Consider the following 18475-nt stretch of genomic DNA (forward strand, 5'->3'; position numbering starts at 1 on the left):
CAAGGTACGGCGACTAGAGATTGGTAAAGAGTTTTGGGAATGCGCAAGAGCTGAGCCTGCCAGAGGACCTGGAGGCGGGTGGAGATTGTCAAATTGGTATTACAGGGGTAAAATGATATCTGGACGACGGCAGCTCGGTGGAGGAACATCTTGTCTCGAGGAGAATGATGAAGCATCAAGAATCACCTAGCCTTCTTTGCTTGAGTCTGGAACAGCTGTCGCTTTCTTCTGTCCTCCCACCGCGCCCAGCCAGAATCGACCAAGTCCTCCTGGATGACGAGGTCTCGGACACGGAGTACCCTCAAAAGCCATGTATCGAGCGCCCACTCAATCCAACCTGCTCTCCGCAGGTAGGTCGTGAATGCGAACCAGACCAGAGCAAATATGGCGCCGGCGGCACAGCCAACCATGACCTGCTTGGGGGTGTGGTAGCTCAAGTATATGCGACTGATGGCTACAGCAGCGGCGCCAAGCAAGGCGAGGAGTGAGAGAACGATGCGGCCGCCCAAGGAGAAGGGAGTGTGGGTTTCTGTAGGATGCGGGACGTGACGGAAGATGAGGAAGAGGGCGAGGGTGACGGAGAAGAAGGAGACAAACTGGGCATGCGACGAGGGCATTCCATAGCCTTTGTTATACTTATGCATTTCTGGTTGTGTAGCCGTTAGTACAGGATGCTATTTGGGTTGATGGGTTGGAGTCGTGTGGTCGTACGCCTTGGTCGCTCTTCCTTGATATATCTCTTGAGCACCCAATTCAGGGCCTCGCACGCCATTTGGCCGGCAAACATAAGGAATATCTCAATCTCGCGGTTCGACCATATCAGCGTCGCATAGACGACGCACAGGGCCTGGGGGACGAGAGCCAGCCATGCGCACACCCACGAAACGCGGTCGGCCGGGTCCTACGAGCGTCAGCAGTGTGCGGGCAGTGGCTTTGCGGATGTACCAACATAGTACACATGGGTGAGAGAGAGCGAGGCAAGCGGAGGGTCGTCCATAATGCAGCGACGATGTGAGTAATGACGACAGACTCTGGGTGATGGTGGCGCATGCACATGCCCAGCGACGCCCTTCAAGACTTGGCGCGGCGCGGGCAAGGTACGCCACGCCCCGCCCTTTGCGGCTCTCACTGACAATTGACTCTACTGCCGATAGATGCATCTAGTATCTGAGACCTGTCCGTTCTTCTCCCCCTTCACCATGGGCCTCTTCAAGGCCTCTTTTTCCTTTATGCGCTATCGGTAGCTGCCGCCGCCTCCGCCGCCACCCATTCGCCATATCAACCTACCGTTCTCCCCCCGCGCCCGCGACACCAACCCGCCCAACGCCACCCACATGGCCGAAGCCACTCCGGACGATGAGCGCGCCGAAGAGCTCATCACCCTGCAGTCAATCTACCCAGAGCTAGTCATTCAAGAAGACAATCCCTACCAGGCCACTCTCCAACTGCTCATCGCCCCGACCAAGCCCATTCCCACGACCTTCGAGCCTTCGCAACATGTTGAGCGACTCGCCTACCTCCCGCCCTTACGCCTCGATATTTCCTTACCAGAAGGATACCCCGCCCAAGTTCCACCGGTTGTAAAACCATCAACTTCGCCGTCATGGCTACCCGAGGACATCCAGGCTGCATTATCTGCTGAGGCGCAATCGCTATGGCATGATTATGGAGGAGATACCGTCTTGTTTGCCTATATCAGCTCTTTGCAGGAGCAGGCCGAGACTGCTTTTGGTCTGCAAGGACTCACACTTCCGTCAAGCGTTCAAAAGCACATGGTAGACTATGCTCGGCACATGAAGAAAGAGCTATTCGACAAGGAGACTTTCGATTGCCAAGTGTGCTTGGAACCCAAGAAGGGGTCTGCCTGTTATCGTATGGCTCGTTGTAGTCACGTCTTCTGCATCGCCTGTCTGCAGGACTACTACAACAATTGTATCAACGAAGGCCATGTCCACAACGTCAAGTGCATGTCCACCGAGTGTGGTAGTAGTGCCAAAAAGAAAGATCGGCTCCTGTCTCCAAAGGAACTGCTACAAATACCCATATCACGTAGTCAAGTCGAACGCTACGCCAAGCTCAAGCGAAAGAAGAAGATTGAATCTGACCCGATCATTGTCTTCTGTCCTCGATCTTGGTGCCAGGGCGCCATGCGTACGGAGAAATACCCCAAAATTACCGATGTCGGTCAAATGGACGACTCTGACTCGGAACCTGACGAGACCCCAGAGATCTCGACAACTGCCGATACTGGGCCCGAAAAGCGCCGCGTGGGTGTGAGGGGCATGGAAAGGCTGCAAGTCTGCGAAGACTGCAATCTTGCCTTCTGCGTTGTCTGCCTTGCCTCTTGGCATGGAGACTTTGTGCGCTGTGAGCCCCGAGATGCCACTCAGCTCACCGAGGAGGACCAAGCATCACTCAATTTCATCGCAAGGAACACAACACCATGTCCGTATTGCTCTGTGCCTTGCCAGAAATCTGTAAGTAGCCTTTACCTTCCTATGTCTACAGCGACCCCTGCTGACACATGTCAAAGTACGGATGTAATCACATCACATGTGCTCAATGCAAAACGCACTTTTGCTATCTATGCAGTGCCTGGCTTAATCCAGATCATCCATATGCCCACTTCAACGATCCAAAATTCAAAGATTGTTTCCAGCGCCTCATGGATGGGGCTGAAGGTGACATGGACAATGGCGAGGTTCGATTTGGTGGACGCCGGGGTGCAGAGCAGCTTGCGGACTTTTGGGAGCAAGAAGCCCTGCGCATACAGATGGACGAGTTCGGCGATACATGATATCATTTACAAGCGCTGGGTATATAACATGGCGCAAATTCAAACATCAATATCAGAGCATTGAATCTTGCAACCTTTCCTAGAATTCATAATGGTAATGAAACTGCCCGTCGACCTCGATCTTGTATATCTCTTGATCTTGTGACGTTGAGAAAGTCCTTGGTCTTCTCAACGTCTCCTCGCCGACTTTGAATCTCGACCTTCTTGCTCGCCAGCTCATCCAACCTCTCACAAACATCTGCATAAACCAACTCAACACGTTTCTCCATCTCATCCACCATGTCCGCCGTGCTCTCCTTGAACTCAGCCAGCTTATCGTCAAACACACGATTCAGCTCCGTGATGCTGTCTTCCTTGATCATGACCACATCAAGCTTCTGCTCCTCAAGTAGCTCGTGAAACTCATCGTCAGCCGCGCTGCGAAGTTGCGATGCATGGTCGAGTGTCTGGGCGTATATTTCTTCAAGCTGAGCTTCGAGGCGAGCGGTTGCGTGGGCATTTAGCAAGTTGCCGAGTGAGGATATTGTTTTTGGTTTTGGCTTTGGAGTTGACCGGGATAGTGATGATGAAGGTGATGATGAGTCAGGGGCAACAAGCACACGTGGGAGCATATCTGGTAGTATCGCCTGAAGCATTTGCGGGAGCAATGTTTCCAGTGTGTTCTTGATTGCATCTTGGAAATCAGGCGCGCTGGTGATGGGAGAGGGCGAACGTAGTTTGGGGCTCGGCGCTAACACCGATACTGCTGACGCCTTTTCGGTCGGTGATGATAACAGACATGTCGTAGACGAAAGCAGCGCGCGCTTTAAAGATGGTTCAGGTGATGGGCTGGTTGTGACTATACATCCATCTTAATGGCAAGTCGAAATGGGATCCAGGCAAGAGTAGACTTACCTTGTCTTGGACGTTTCTTAGACGCTTCGATATATGGGGGAGGTGCTTCGGACGCGATATCATCTACTGGACCCAAGACGGACCAGTCTGCTAGCTTGAAATGTCTTGCCGAGGACGGATCCACCGGTATCCCAGTCAGCTGTTCCGGATGTCTGATGAGGTGCTCGAATCGAGCACAATGGTCCTTGTGTAGCCAGTTCCAGTCAAATAAGACATGTACCTGAGTTGCACTGGCGAGCTTAACGAACTGAGCAAAGGCGGCACCAAACCCTTCCTTGGGCAATATTGGGCCGGGCGATGGAGGACACCAGACAGGGCAAGGTGCCTTGAGGGTCAAAGACAACATTTTCAAATGGGCATTTCCCTGCCGAGCAATATCATGCAGCCGATCCTGTGGAAGGCTGGTGGGCGGGGGCTGGACCGAAGTGTTGCCGGGCACCATATTGTCAGCATTGTAAAGCAGGGTGAAGGTTTGCTTGTCGTCAAATCCTTGGATGGGCAGTGAGTATTGTAAAGAGATAGTGGCTTGCATGCGCGCCTCGAGATATTTGACGGCTAAGCAACATGGCCATTGTGATGCACCATCAGACGCGAGAGAAGCCAGTACTGGAATGCCGCTTTTGCGGACGAGGTTGTAGATCATTGTTTATTAACTGCTCTATACTCTAACATATACTCACCTAGAAAAAGCGATACCCCTCTTGCCCTAAAATGTCACAGGGAAGAAGAACCCACCCACCCGGGCTTTGATTGCACAGTTGGCAATGAGCAGCCCTGACTCTGTCGCGGAAGCTCTCCCAGCCACCTCGTGAACCGCTGACCACGCCGTGTTCACACGACTCGCGCCAGTCTGAATGACACCCCTATGAAAGCTGAAAGCCAGCACGTGAGCTAGGCTGACGAAACTGTGCAAACCGCATCAAAGGCCTTGTGAGATTCGCAAGGATGGTGTATTGAGGCCTGGCTACGAGAAGGCAAAGACGACAGTGTATCAACGGCTGACGGGGTGTGTGTGCTGGGGAGTCGCTGTCTGTAGGTTTCGAAGGAATGCGTATCGTGGAGGCCAGCTGTGTATGTGCGGGGGTTGCGTATGATGGTGGCGCGCTGGTTGTGATGGAGAAGAGGTGGGGAGGGGGCTGTCGGAGCCTGATGTACAGTGCGCGAGGGAAAGCGCGTTTGAAGGCGCGCTAGCCTGATATGGACTAGTGACAACCCTACGCCATACCTTCACTCCTGACGCAACCACCTACCATCCTGGTAAGTCTAGCGATCTGTGCGAGCGAGCTTGAACACATCTATGTCAGCATTGGGAATAGCACTTTCTCAAAAAAAAGCTTAGGTGAGGTGACATTACAAATCCAAGAACTAGCCAAGCAGGACAAATAGGCTTACGCGCAGGCACTGGTTTACCTGATTTGTTATTAGTTGTAAGAACTGGGTTACTGGACGTTTACTCGTGTCCACGAGTTCCTTTCCCAACTAGGATATCCCTTGCCTAAATACTTCGTGTTCTGAGTCTTCACTATAGGGGTAAAACTCCGACTCTAGTCCCAAAGTGATAATTGCTAAATTGATTACGCAGCCCCCTGCCTTCACAGCCAGATAATTTCACCTATGTGAACAGAACTATCTAGCCATCAAGTTTTAGGTTCTTTGAAAATGTGAAAGGTGCAGGCAAATAAAGACAACTTAACATATCTACATGTGATGCATAGGCGATGCAGTTTTCCACCGAGCGATCAGGAAAACCAAGAAACCTCAAGCATAATGTAGTAGAAAACACCGTCGGCGAAAACGCAGTAGCTGTCATGATGCAAGCACAGGGCATCTTGATAGAAGGAAATTATAGTGGTCGCTCCACTTCATAAGTCTAGTCATTTCCCCGTTATCTATCCCCGCCAGAGCAAATAGGCATTACTACATAACTACCTAGTTGCCCAAGTGCCTGTCATTCTTTCTCTACTTAACACTTGCTCAATCTTCCACCATGCATTTTCCATTTTTCGCCGCTCTTCTGGCTACTGCCTTTGTCAACGCCAACCCCGTCCCCGAAAACCTTGATGACATTGCCACCAGCGCAGAAGATGCACTGGCGAAGGCTGCAGCAACCGCGCCTGAGCTTGTGAGCCGTAAAGACTGGGTAAGAGCATCACCAAACACATCCTTCTTTCGCTACTTTCTAACAAGTTTTCTGGTAGCTCTGCGATCCCGTGCTTCAGAGCTGTGGCACTGGAGACCCCAGCGAAGCTCATTACTGCCGACCCGTACGTTACTCCTTCGTCGATATATCCCACATACAGCATGCTGATCGTGGCTTTAGAACTCGTGCACCGGATGGCATGGATGCATTCCCTACACCACCTCAACCGGCCAGAGGTACGCATATTGCTCTTAAGCGCTGTCAATCCCGCTGGATACCTGTGATAGCCACGTCTATCCGGGATATTCAAGTTCGATCATTTGTGTAGTTTTGATACTACTGCAACGTACCGATAGCTCTTTAGTAGCTCTTTGTCTCTATAAAGCAATATTGTAATAGGTACAACTTTCTGAAAGTACAACTGGTAACAGCAACGTGTGCGTTCGAGCATGTGTAAACAGCGTGATGATAAGAGTTAGCTTAATCGACCTGTTTGACTGCTCACTTATTTCAAATAAATCTTGATTTTAGCACGTACATCATACGCCTTGTCGCCCTACCTTCAAGTACACATTCTCAATTATCATCACACGCGCATTTGGGGTTTCAATATGGAGAGCAGTCTGTTTTTTTCTCATTGTCTTGGCTTGATATGGCTTCACAGATCATCGACTTTAGAATGATGGAGGATAATGATTGTTGATGTGCTCTAAAACGCGACATATGTGCAACATTGGTACAAGCAAACATGAGACTTTAGGAACATATATAAGAGCGGATAACACTACCACCTAGGCTATAGCGATATCTACGAGATGAACTTTGAGAATTCAACTCAGTTGTTTCATAGCTCACATCTAGGATGAAAAGACAGCTACAATGAGATGACCAAGACTTGCTGCAATAAGATAAAACGAACCCGAGATGTTACGTGTGTTCTTTGATACACAGTGAAAAAGAGCAATGAATGAACAATTCTTTCAACATATCGGGAGTATCATTGGTATCAAGCTTTCACGACTCTCGTTTCAGTTTCAAAAATCTACAGTTATTTCGTTCAAGCTGATGGTACGAACGGTTCAAACCCCATATGATTTGGATGTCTACCCCAAAGAGGGAATACATCCGCAGCAATAGGCAACACTAGACACCCGTCATTTACCCAACTGGCACTACTCGCCTCATCACAGTTTGGAACGTGCAATCGATGTGAATCATTCGGTTGCATCAGCCTTCTTATCCCACGGACATCAAATATTGATTGTAGTCGGTTTAAGAGCGCGCAATCCACGCGTCAATGGCCATATTATCTGATCCCTTCACCCAGTTACTTAATCACGGGACGAAGGGTATTATCGAATAATATTGACCGCCAGCATATATCAATACTCGTTCGACCATTCGAACCAAGCATATGATGAATGAACAACCGCTCCAGCCTCGTAGGAAAAGGTCGATGTAATTAGAGAGGTAGTAACAGTCTTGCGAAGGCGTCATTACACTGATCGGTTAGTGACTAAGCATTACCTTGCGCCACCAGAGACTCGTGCATGATGACCGATGAAGCTCAAGTAGTAGAGGCCTTGGCATTGGTCAAAAACCCGTCTGCCGGATTGCCGATGTCGACCGTTCAAGGGGGTTATGACGACTTGATCCGGTTCAAATGCGCCACAAATCCTAAAGGAAACCACAAACCAAGACCATGAAGCTGACTATACGACTATCAATAGCTGTATATGGAATCTCTTTGAAAGGCTTCTGCTATATGGAGAAATTTACTTTGGCTGGCCCACAGAATCTGTGATGTAGCCCGTCTGATTAATGCTATGATGTTAGGAATCTCCGTTTTGAGCTGGCGCTGGGTGACGTGAGCAACATGGGAGCATCACATAATATACCTCGCAAAGAGTACAGTTAGATTAGCTGGTAGTCAGAGCAAATAGAGTAGCGATATTAGTCAGGGTCTCACGGTTAGAGCCGTCAAAGTAGCCGGGCAAACATGTAATCAAAGGCGCAACCTTATTCAATACCGTTTCCGCGCTGACAATGTAATGTTCAAATGACCTGCTAAGCATTAGCATTCCCAGAGTGCATGAGAATTGAGCTGGATAGCCTGTTGCCACATGTATTTTTTTTTCTCAGCGCCAAAACTGAATGTGGTGGCTTTGGCTTCCGCGGACCCGCGGCTTCCCTGTCTGAAACACTTGGGAAAGGGAATCGTCATGCAATAATACTCTGGACCACGCGTCAACCCAACCTTCGCTTTCCATCCCTTAATCGCTTAATCCCGCATATATCCACAACCCTACTCGCTAATGTCGTTACCAGAGACGAGATGAGATCAGGACATCAAATTTTGTAGGCGGGCGTCAGGGCAATATGACAGTCAGAAAGAGACGGACGAAGGCGGAGGAGCGAACGACTTTGTGATGCAAGTTTGCCATGGCGCATTCGATTGAACCGTAGTCTTCTACCTAGCGTCGCCGCGTAGCGTCAGCCGTGGTTGTGTGTTCTCTTCGAAAGGTTCCTAATACGGAAATACCATGACGAGTTCGTTGGGGGATTTACCCGTTCCCGCCCCCCGCCACCCATCTACTATTTCCTCGGCAGATGCTGCGAGGGCTTCCACAACTCAAGACTTCCAATGCCAACCCCAAACCCCTACCGCATTTTGCTTTCTACATACCATACTTACGTGCGCAAAATTACACATTTCCCTACCCTGTACAGAGATGCGGCTCTGAACACTAATCTGCGAATCATAAAATGCATGCTCTATTTACAACCCTGTTGTCCCTGAAAAGCTGACCGCTTAAGTACTTACTTACTGGTGCGGTAGAACCAGCACGGCAGATCCCCATGTGATTCGATGCCGATGCTGGCCAATGCGGAGGATATTTCATGCGTAATAATAGTATACGACGGCAGTTGATTTGCTACCAATCGAGTATGCATACTACCACTACATACATACTAATACTTAGTACTCGCTTACTGACACAAGATTAACGAGATCTCGCCTTCTCATTGGTACCATCTCCATTGCAATACGCGTGCATCCTCACTTTGCGACTGCTGAAATGTTTTGAAACACACTCGCGTCATCTTCCAATCTGCTGTTGTATGAGACGGCTGCTGTGGCCCACCTTCCGCGGGGACGATGTAATCGGGCCGTGGAGGTCGAATCTCGGTGCTTATTCCAGGACATCACCGCATAATTGCACAAGCTCCCCCAATCCCATATCTTCTGCACCATTGAAGATGGCCCATTCTAAACTTCTCAGATTGCTTATTCCCCTAAGATTAGGCTAAAAATCGGGTGGGGACCGCCCGATGTCAGACACTAAAATGACTTACTCAAGCTGCGCTATGAGGGCCTTAAAAGGTTGCCTGTCCACGCCCTCTTGACAGCACCCAGGCTTTCATTGCACAACAGTGAACCAAGCTTGCCAAACACTCTTTTCGTGTCCGACTCGTCGTTTTCAACATGTCTGTTCAAGCCTACGACCCCCCGCTTATCAGCACCTTCCACCAGTGCGACCCTGCAGCCCACGTCTGGAAGCATGATCCCAACACTGTATACATCTATGGATCCCACGACTGGAACTCGACCAGGCAGCCCCCGGTGGTCAGTATTCAAGGATTTCTATTATGCGAATGCAGGTTGACAAAGAACAGCAATACGACATGAAGGATTACTATGTGCTTACCCAGACCGATTACACCAAGCCTGCCACAGTCGGACCAAAGGTATACCAATTCTTTAGCTAGAGATTGGAATTTGTAACTGACAGAAAACTAGCTTTTGGACCTTGTGGACATCCCATGGGCGACACAGCAACTCTGGGCTCCTGATGCGACTGAGAAGGATGGACAATACTACCTGTTCTTCCCAGCCAAGGACAAGGATGATGTCTTCCGCATCGGAGTGGCCAAATCTGACAAGCCGGACGGAAAATTCAAGCCCGAGCCCAACCCGATTGCCGGCACCTACAGCATTGACCCCACAATCTTGGAAGACAATGGCAACTACTACATGGTATGGGGCGGACTGTGGGGTGGCCAGCTTCAAGCATGGACCAACAACGTCTTGGTAAGCCTCCGCCTTTCCGCACAACCCCAGCTGTTGGTAAGCGTGACCAAGCTAATACTAACGCGATTTTCAGAACACATCCCTATTCGGTAACAATGCTCCTACTTCCGGCCCAGCCATCGGACCCCGTTTCGCCAAGCTCTCGGCTAACCTCACCTCTCTCGCCACCACACCAAAGGAACTCGTCATCTACGACCAGGACGGCAAGGTCATGCAGGCAGGCAGCACGCGCCGCTTCTTCGAGGGCCCATCTCTGAACAAGGTCGGCAACCTCTATGTCCTCCAGTACTCTACCGGCACCTCGCACACTGTTGAAATCGCTACCGCTACCAAGCCTGACGGTCCTTACTACTGGAAGAGCACGCTTCTGCAGCCTGTCAAGGGATGGACTACCCACGAGTCGATTGTCAAGTTCAAGAATGACTGGCTTCTTTACTACGCTGATGCCTCGCTTTCTGGCCGTGATGATCTCCGCAACACCAAGGTCAGGAAGATCTTGTTTGAGAATGGCACCTTCAAGCTTGCTCAGCCTCAGCCTGTCATTCCTAGCTCTTAAAGCTATAAATTGTTTATATTCACTCCTACATATTTTGCTACGGCTTAAGCTGTAATGTACACAGTTCGCTAGTTACTGAAAGCGTTGTTTTCTACACATAGGATTGCCAAGCAATTAGATTGGACAATATATTTGCCAAGATGTGAACCGAGTTCCTGGGATACTACTGCTTTACATGACGTATGTTAAACCATTCCCTTGGTATAGGGCAGACTAAGCTGGTACAACAATGTCTCTGTCCAAAATCAAATCAAGTAGGCAACGACTAATCATACTTGGTAAGACACCATGAAGCTGCCTATGAAATCAAATAGCTATAGCTGTGAAGTCGCTCCACGTAGTAAATTCAAGCATGCTTGTATCATTCATCCTACCGATAGCATGGTAGCGGTTGCTCTGAATCTGTTGAAGACCCTAGGCTGGTGGATTGGGTAGAGCTTAATGGATCATATGTAGGGTTAGTAGTATGGTAGGTGTCAGAGTACCTAGAGGCAAGAGTGTATAGTAGAGGTATGATTACATCAAAAGTAAGCTTACGTTATACCCTACTCATTCACCAACCAGAACGCACCACTAGATACCAAGTCCATAGTGCAGTTCCACGCATCCCTCACATTTCTAGACACGATACACATACGACGAAAAACACACTACTTCACTTCCAAGTCTCGTATATCCATTTAACATGTGTCATCTCAAAACTAAAAAAAAACATCATGCATAATCACTACATTCATAAGCTGAAGCATCAAGCAAAACCCCACCCTCATACCCAAGATCATCAACAAATTCCCCAAACACTTCGTCGTCTCTCCCTATTCCATCCTGAACCCCAGCCTTCAAACCGTCAAACTCAAACACTTTACGTCTTCTTGTCCCGGCAACTGCTATCCTTGCCCGTCGCGCCCGCAATCTGGCACCACTGCCTCCAAGAACAGTTGTTAAACGTAACTTCCTTTGACTTGTTGGCTTTGCACTCGCGTGCGCCATCGGACCCGCGACTCGCATCCGCCATGGAGGCTTTGTCGCCAAACCCGGCGCATACTTGTGCTGTGACGGCGTCGTTGGGGACACCGTTTGAGTCGTAGCAGTGGCAGGATTGGTAGTTGGAGCAGGCGCTGGCTGCGAGGGGGAAGAGGAGGAGGGTGAAGGGTGAGAGTTTCATCTTCGATGCTGAAAGGGCGAGGGGGTTAGTTGGATGTAGTGGTGGATGGAGGGAGAGGCAGGTCGTACTTTGTGCAGTTCACACTATGTAGATGAGTGCGGTAGTGAGGAGTTTGAAAGTGTTTTGATGCTGATGCTATGATTTGTCTTTAGAGGTAGGAAATAGTTTGATACTTATAGTCTTCTTTGCCACCTTTTTTGCTTCTCCCCCGGATGACTCTCGTGAGCCAAAAGAGTAAGGCAAGACTGCCTTGGAGATAGCCACGTGCACTTGGCACTACTAGTTCAGTGAATACTATAACAGAATCCACTTTGTCGGTTAAAATCAACTGCTTCGCGCTGAACCTCAAACGAGCAGGTCATTTGCAACCACGATACGCCAGCACGGACACAAGTAGAGTGACATGTACAACCACTAACATGCCAAGCATCAGGATAGGCACGACCGCCAAGTCAGGGCCCGTGTACAATCACGTTTGAACCTCGACTCAAGACCCAGAGACACGGATGGGACTAGTAACACCGAACCATTGCAATCATCTCGGTCCGATACAGCAGCGTCAAAGTGGACCAGACCTCCAATTCATTTCCCCCTCTAGCCACAGTCCTTGCACTCGGTAGACTTTCTCCCCCAGACAAAATACTCCATTATTCATCGCACATCATTGGGGGGTCAACGCCTCGTATTCCACAGTCTAGTAACTACGCTCTGACCAAGCAACGCCCACGGCGACCAAAAGCTTGTTTTGCTTCACTTACTCACAAACACACTCACTCACTCACATCTGCACCCATATCGTTATCAAGAATGCTGACATCCCACGGCACTACCCCCCCCCCCCCCCCATCCCGTTCCACAGATTTAAGCTTGGCAAATGGAAAAAAGGGGGCCGTCGACAAAGCAAAATTTCCAAGTCAGAATTCACCAGCTACTAGTATCACAAATACAAAGTGGGCAAGTGCTGTGAACCAGTAGCTGCGAATTTGAAACTAGAAAGGATGGATAAGGATAAGGATAAGTAAGGATAAGTACTACACAATCTAGTCAATGATGACTGCCGATTGTCGCTCCCCGAGAAAAGGACCCGGCGCAACAACGGTCGCGCACGGCAGAATTTAAAAAAAAAAGAAGGAAACTGGGGCAATATTCTGGGGGGCAAGTTGGTCGATGCTAAATCATCGGTGGTTTTCGGTCGGACTTGAGGTCTTTGGGGGGGGCTCGGTCCGAGTTCGACTTGCTCGGGTTACGTAGCGTTGATTGGTTGGTTGCCAGCCAAACAAGATGATGACAATTGCGCCATGGCTGCCCGCTGCAGTGGGTTGCTGTCTTATCGTTTCATGTCAGATTCCATTTTCAACGTCGTTTTTTTTGCTGAGTTAGTACTGAACCGAATGTTATAATTTGGTGGTTGGGGGTTGGACTTTAGGGCTGAGATGCTTTAGTAGGAAGTAAGTAAGTAAGTTATGCATGGCAGTCCAGTCCTAGTACTAGTTCTTTGCTGGTGGGTACGATGTGTGCGCGAGATCCGCTTTGTTTCGTGTACTAATACGTACTAGAGGGGTATGTATCTAGAAGGTTTTTCAGCGCGCTAGTAGCTTACCTACTTGAGTATAGTGGGGATGTTTTTTACCGTTAGACCAAGATAAGTAGCTATTGCTAGCTCTAGCTCTTAATGTAATATATTTTCTTGGCGGTTGGGAGTCAGTTGATAGCACGTGGATTGTCCTCGTAAAACGGGTAAAGAGGATCTTAGTTGGTGGGGGGATTTGAGCTTCCCGAAACCCACTTTCGAGTCGCTGAGCTACGTGTATAACGCTATTGCTACTGGGTATCGGACCTAAAGGATGGAGTGATGTGCAAGTGGGACCTGTGCCGTTTCTAAGCTAGTATTTCAGTCAGCACTTGTGTATGTAGATGATGGATCTACTTATCCACATACTGCAATTGGGCATGATGTGCATGAACAGTGTAATATGCCTACTGAATTGCTCAGTGTCTGATGGTCTATCACAATCCACCATCTCAAACTATGTGAAATTTTCAAGCAAAAAAGTGGATAGACGGTTTAGATAAGTGGTGAGTTGCTAGTTGATGTACATACGTACATAGCAGCATAATGCAGGGCACATTTCGCGATCAACAGATGTCAAGCATGCAGCCATTCCGTTGGTGGAAAACATCATGTGAGGGATGCATATCCCTACACGGGGTATAGAGAACCCCTTCTATAGGCCGACTCAACAAGGTACATGAAAAGCCCCGAGTCAAAGCTCCCCTGGTTCACTAATAGCCTATCCCGAATAGGTTGATTCGTGCTAAACAACCACCGGTGAAATTAATATTCCAATCTGAAAGCAGATAGAACGAATTCGAAGTGCAGCTTGGTATCTTCAGATATCTGTATATAAGGAGTACAAGACGACTTGTAAAGGAGAATCATCACTCACCACGAGATCTAGCCTTCAAAGCACATCTTCGGACTTCAATCCCTCCAAACGCACTCTTCAATCCTTTCTCAAGAATCACTCTTGTTCCACCACTCCTCTCCATCGCCATGCGTTTCACCGTCCCCTTGATTGTCATGGCCGCGGCCCTTACCAACGCCGCAGCCGTTCCCGAGGTGAACACCTTGACTCCTGTTGTGCTGACCAGCGTACGAACACACCCTACCCACATCCCTTTCCCAAGATTCCTTTTTCCTAACCCATACAATAGGACGGCATAACCTCCGAGGTCCTCGACCTCTCCGCCTTGACCGACCTCGAGAAGCGCCAGACCCCCTCTGCCAACGCGCAGGTCATTGGCGACCACTCTGGCAGCGCCGGCCAAGCCGTCGGCCGCATCCTCAACGCCATCCTCAACAAGCTCTTCCCGCTCAAGGACTGGAACCCCGCCCGCGAGACCTTCACTAAGCAGACCACCGCCCTCATGTACCAGAACAACCCGGACCGCAACCGCTGGGTCGCCACTGTCTGCTACAACAAGAGCTGGGACGTCAAGGACCGCCGCGCCATCTCCGACGTTGTCAGCATGAAGCTCAGCCTCGGTGCTTTCCACACCGACTACGACTGCATGTACATTGGTCGCCACAACCAGTTTTACACCCAGTCTGATGGTGGTTACATTAACGTTAGTTCCCCTCCGTCTACCACAAACGTCATTGGAAAAAAACGATTACTAACTTTGTAACACAGCTTGCCTTCCAGTACGACAGCAGGTTCTGCAGCTACGATGGAAACACTGCCGATCTTACTTGCAACTAGAGTGGTATGAACTAGGTCGGTTGGTCTGGGATTCTCCGGGGCATTTTGTAAATGAGTGAATGAGCATCTGAGACCGATAGCAATAGTTGCAATGCATTATTTTTATTTTTATTTTTATTTTTTTTAAAAAAACCCCTCCCGGTTCCTACTATGCATATCTTTGCAGTTTTTAGCTGCGTATGACGATCAGTCCTTAGAGTAATATTTGTGCATACGGAAATACGATCTAGTTAGCTTTCGGAATCTCAAGTCTTATATCAGCACTTAGAAACCAGTTACTGGTGCGTCTTCTAAAGTACAGGCTTAATTGGATTCGCCACTACGTTACTAACTAAGGCTCACGTATTGCCAAGTGGGACACTGCACAGCTTGAGCCATTCGCGCACGGACACGGTACGTTAAAATAAGCCGGCATAAGATGAAAGTAACATTGGAAAACAATGGCAATATATATGTTTGCGTGAAAAAACAACAACACATATTAGCAAACTTCTCTACTCGGTTTGTATATCCGCCTCATCAAACCCAACCAACTCCATATATATCTCTGGCTCTTCAATGAGTGTTGGAATCAATTAGGACTCGACTTTGAGTCCTACTGATCCGCGACACTGATTGGTCGACACGAGCACTGGCAAAGGCGTCGTCACCGCCTATTGGCCCGTGCGCGGAGGTACTGTAGATACTCAACACGATAACAGATACAATCAATCAATCCGCTTCCTCACTATAGTATTTGCAGCTGCAAGTTGATTCACCACGTGCACCTTTATCGTGCCAACAATGAGATTTCCCTCTTCGTCAATGCGATTTCCGTCTTTGTCGATAAGATTACCATCCTCATCAATGAGATTTCCATCGCGATCAAGAAATTGGATTGGGGCAGTTCGCAGGAAGCCATCCTTGGGGCCTTTTTCCTTCAATTTCTAAGTTTCTTCAATCAGTCTCTCCCTCTCTCTCTCCAAACTTCTAGGATAAAAATGCCCCATGTGCGTTGCGGTAAGAATACTTTCAAAAGGAAAGAAAAAAGGAACCACTTACATTGCTCCAAAACTTCGAGCTTGGTCTAAATTGTACGCCGCGAAAAGAGATTGCGTATCCACCCGGCTCCTGCTAGTTTTTTTTCTCCTCAGTACGAATATCACTGTGTAGTGGAACGAAATGTACCCACATCATATACTATGTGTTCGTCAATATCGAACTGAATTTCGCGCGAACCATTGAGCCCGATTTTGCCAATATTTGTCGCTCCGACGTCGAATCCAAGATCGATTTTGTTGCCGGTCTTGTTCCACATGGCAATATCACACTTCTCTGCAACCCATGTGGCCGTGATAATCCAGACGCCAAACTCCGCAATCTGTTGTTTATGCTGAGCAGATAAGCTCTCCATGTTGTCCTTCATCCAGTCGTGAATTATCTTTGGGGCTTTGGTATCAAATGTTTTGTGCACCACGTTTGGTGACACGATGACGCCTGCACCGGCCTTTGCAGTGCTTCCTACTGCGGCATTGGCTCCTACGTCCACAGGTGCTTGAGCAGCGAGTCCGGAAACCTCTGCTTTGACGCTAAAGCCATGGCCCTCGTTTTTTTCTACAACCTTTTTCTTCCATGTGCACACGGTCGGCTCCATCAGATTGAGCTGCTTGGTAGGACGGACGTACCCATTGAGGTCGGATTCACTGAGATCAGTGAGATCAGTAATCGATTCCCACTGTCCGCCTTTGTTGAAGAAGCCGCAAGAGCCTGGATGGAAGATTTTGTCTTTGGGTGGTGTGTACAAGAAAGTGCCTTCAGTGCACTTGCTCATGAGGGTTGCGTATGCTAGATCCATATCGCTGTCGTGGGTGCTTATGAATGTAAAAGACCAGGGGGATGATAGAAATAATGTGATCAAGATTGATTAACTCTGTACCTATTCGACACTACTTATATGGTGGTGCAAGTTGCTTACTACGACGAAAAGAAACCAATTGGTATTAGCTGGCGATCGCTGTCTTCAGATGGTCGTGCCATGCCTCTGGTAGCTGAGTTGATCTCAATAGTCATCGCCGAATAGAAGATACAGTTGCGCCGGTGTGCGTAAGGAAGGGCCACGTAAACGTGTTACTAATTTGATGCTGATAGCTAGTCCCATGTATTATAGGACATGGCAAGGGAATCGCAGTGCCATTCGTATATACTCTTCAGCTCCAGATACTGCCAATGCAGTATACTGTACCTTTTTGGGCATCTGGTGGCTTGGGTGGAGCTGAGTCAGGCATCGTCACATGCAGATCGTTTTTACGTCAACCAAGTCATAGCTGCCCATGCTTACCAAAACCCTGCATTCCTCATGAATATGTCTAGAGACACAACCCGTCGATTTGTTAGGGAGAGGAGAATTCTACAAATTAGATATTCGAACGTGTGGTAGTCTCACTTTCAAGAAGGATTCCGCTTATGGTATTAAAGATTTTAATTAGTTATCCTAGACCTCTCACTGCTATCCTAGACGAGGGTTTGGTAGTAGCTGTCGATGATGTTATTGTGTCGTCAGAAAGCTGTCATATTCAAGTGAGGCTTTACTGGCGCTCTTCTGATAGCTTATTGGTACCTCTTTAAGCTGACATACCGTACACGTATGCTGGTTATGTACTCTGCTAAGACCCACCGATCGTCCGGCCCGTCTAGCGCCGGCGCCAGGAAGGGAATGACCAAGAAGTTGGCTTGGTTGTCACCCAGTTGGGGTCCCGCACCACGCTGCGCAAGTTGGGGATGGCACATACTCCTTGGTACCCGCTCTCTACACCATGTTGTTTGGCGCAATGTAGTCTACTAATAAGCGGTAAGTGGGAGAGAGGTTCTTGAAGAATGAAATCGCTCGTCCATTCTTAACGGAGTCAATTTTTGGGCCTGCGATCCGAGTAGCAATTCTTTGAAATTCCAGACAAAGATTATAATTGGTCTAAAGCTAGTCGTCTTGAGAATAAGGTCGGTGGGATAGAGTTGGCCACCCCAACTAAGTACCCCACTAATTTAACTTCAAAGCTGACCACCCCCAGAATGCGTCTTCTATGGCCCAATGGCGAGGTTACAATACAATCAGTGATCTGTGATTATCGTGCTAGTGTTTATTTTTCCACAAAAATCCGCCCCTGCCGCGTACGGCGTTCCACGATCGGCGCTTCGGCACCGGCTCGCTGGGCGGCTTCAGCCGCGATAGCTCACCAGCAGCAGCAGTGATTATCGCCATAACAAGAAATTAGGCTCGTTGGTTAGATTCTACACAAGTATTTCTGCATCCGCCCACCACGTCAGAAGATAATGATCACCGCAGAGCGACGATCATGCGATTGACATCATGCCAAGGCCAGAGCATCAGTGACGCCACGCAGGATATGTGACAACGGGACATCACAGTGGGAAAGTAAAGCCGCTTATGTCAGGCTTGGGCCCTGATGCAGGTAGATTGCGCAGTGATGTAGTTGGATCGTGTAGGCATAAAAGTACTGTCTTATTGCACGCACAGGTCTAAGCTAAGAGTTCTTTGATAACTAGCAATTTCAATGATGAGTAAGTTATCTT

The 18475-nt window shown here is 48.8% G+C and overlaps 9 protein-coding genes across 9 annotated transcripts; 4 read left to right on the plus strand and 5 right to left on the minus strand.

Annotated features, from left to right (window-relative positions):
* Window positions 1-182: 182 nt before the first annotated feature.
* On the minus strand, window positions 183-951 carry COCCADRAFT_4789 (uncharacterized protein; the record flags this gene model as incomplete). The annotated part of the gene is made up of 3 exons (XM_007713799.1): window positions 183-646; window positions 712-901; window positions 946-951. The coding sequence occupies 3 exons, from the start codon at window positions 949-951 to the stop codon at window positions 183-185; spliced, it is 660 nt and encodes a 219-aa protein (XP_007711989.1).
* A 383-nt stretch (window positions 952-1334) lies between these two features.
* COCCADRAFT_36514 (uncharacterized protein) lies at window positions 1335-2797 on the plus strand (the record flags this gene model as incomplete). Its single annotated transcript, XM_007713824.1, has 2 exons — window positions 1335-2477; window positions 2534-2797. The coding sequence occupies 2 exons, from the start codon at window positions 1335-1337 to the stop codon at window positions 2795-2797; spliced, it is 1407 nt and encodes a 468-aa protein (XP_007712014.1).
* Window positions 2798-2883: 86 nt separating this feature from the next.
* COCCADRAFT_36515 (uncharacterized protein) lies at window positions 2884-4334 on the minus strand (the record flags this gene model as incomplete). Its single annotated transcript, XM_007713825.1, has 2 exons — window positions 2884-3635; window positions 3692-4334. The coding sequence occupies 2 exons, from the start codon at window positions 4332-4334 to the stop codon at window positions 2884-2886; spliced, it is 1395 nt and encodes a 464-aa protein (XP_007712015.1).
* Window positions 4335-5678: 1344 nt separating this feature from the next.
* Window positions 5679-6086, plus strand: COCCADRAFT_95458 (uncharacterized protein; the record flags this gene model as incomplete). The annotated part of the gene is made up of 3 exons (XM_007713826.1): window positions 5679-5831; window positions 5890-5955; window positions 6012-6086. The coding sequence occupies 3 exons, from the start codon at window positions 5679-5681 to the stop codon at window positions 6084-6086; spliced, it is 294 nt and encodes a 97-aa protein (XP_007712016.1).
* A 3232-nt stretch (window positions 6087-9318) lies between these two features.
* COCCADRAFT_4793 (glycoside hydrolase family 43 protein) lies at window positions 9319-10480 on the plus strand (the record flags this gene model as incomplete). Its single annotated transcript, XM_007713800.1, has 4 exons — window positions 9319-9459; window positions 9510-9581; window positions 9634-9924; window positions 9998-10480. 4 exons carry the CDS (start codon window positions 9319-9321, stop codon window positions 10478-10480), a joined length of 987 nt encoding a protein of 328 aa, XP_007711990.1.
* Window positions 10481-11342: 862 nt separating this feature from the next.
* COCCADRAFT_4794 (uncharacterized protein) lies at window positions 11343-11645 on the minus strand (the record flags this gene model as incomplete). The annotated part of the gene is made up of 1 exon (XM_007713801.1): window positions 11343-11645. The coding sequence occupies one exon, from the start codon at window positions 11643-11645 to the stop codon at window positions 11343-11345; it is 303 nt and encodes a 100-aa protein (XP_007711991.1).
* A 1542-nt stretch (window positions 11646-13187) lies between these two features.
* COCCADRAFT_26033 (uncharacterized protein) lies at window positions 13188-13807 on the minus strand (the record flags this gene model as incomplete). Its single annotated transcript, XM_007713811.1, has 4 exons — window positions 13188-13213; window positions 13246-13512; window positions 13585-13672; window positions 13751-13807. 4 exons carry the CDS (start codon window positions 13805-13807, stop codon window positions 13188-13190), a joined length of 438 nt encoding a protein of 145 aa, XP_007712001.1.
* Window positions 13808-14199: 392 nt separating this feature from the next.
* COCCADRAFT_36519 (uncharacterized protein) lies at window positions 14200-14908 on the plus strand (the record flags this gene model as incomplete). Its single annotated transcript, XM_007713827.1, has 3 exons — window positions 14200-14298; window positions 14361-14774; window positions 14840-14908. The coding sequence occupies 3 exons, from the start codon at window positions 14200-14202 to the stop codon at window positions 14906-14908; spliced, it is 582 nt and encodes a 193-aa protein (XP_007712017.1).
* Window positions 14909-15402: 494 nt separating this feature from the next.
* COCCADRAFT_36520 (uncharacterized protein) lies at window positions 15403-16742 on the minus strand (the record flags this gene model as incomplete). Its single annotated transcript, XM_007713828.1, has 4 exons — window positions 15403-15461; window positions 15687-15834; window positions 15950-16021; window positions 16080-16742. 4 exons carry the CDS (start codon window positions 16740-16742, stop codon window positions 15403-15405), a joined length of 942 nt encoding a protein of 313 aa, XP_007712018.1.
* Between the last annotated feature and the right edge of the window lie 1733 nt (window positions 16743-18475).

Source organism: Bipolaris zeicola, assembly GCF_000523435.1.
Source record: "Bipolaris zeicola 26-R-13 unplaced genomic scaffold scaffold_68, whole genome shotgun sequence".
NCBI lineage: Eukaryota > Fungi > Ascomycota > Dothideomycetes > Pleosporales > Pleosporaceae > Bipolaris > Bipolaris zeicola.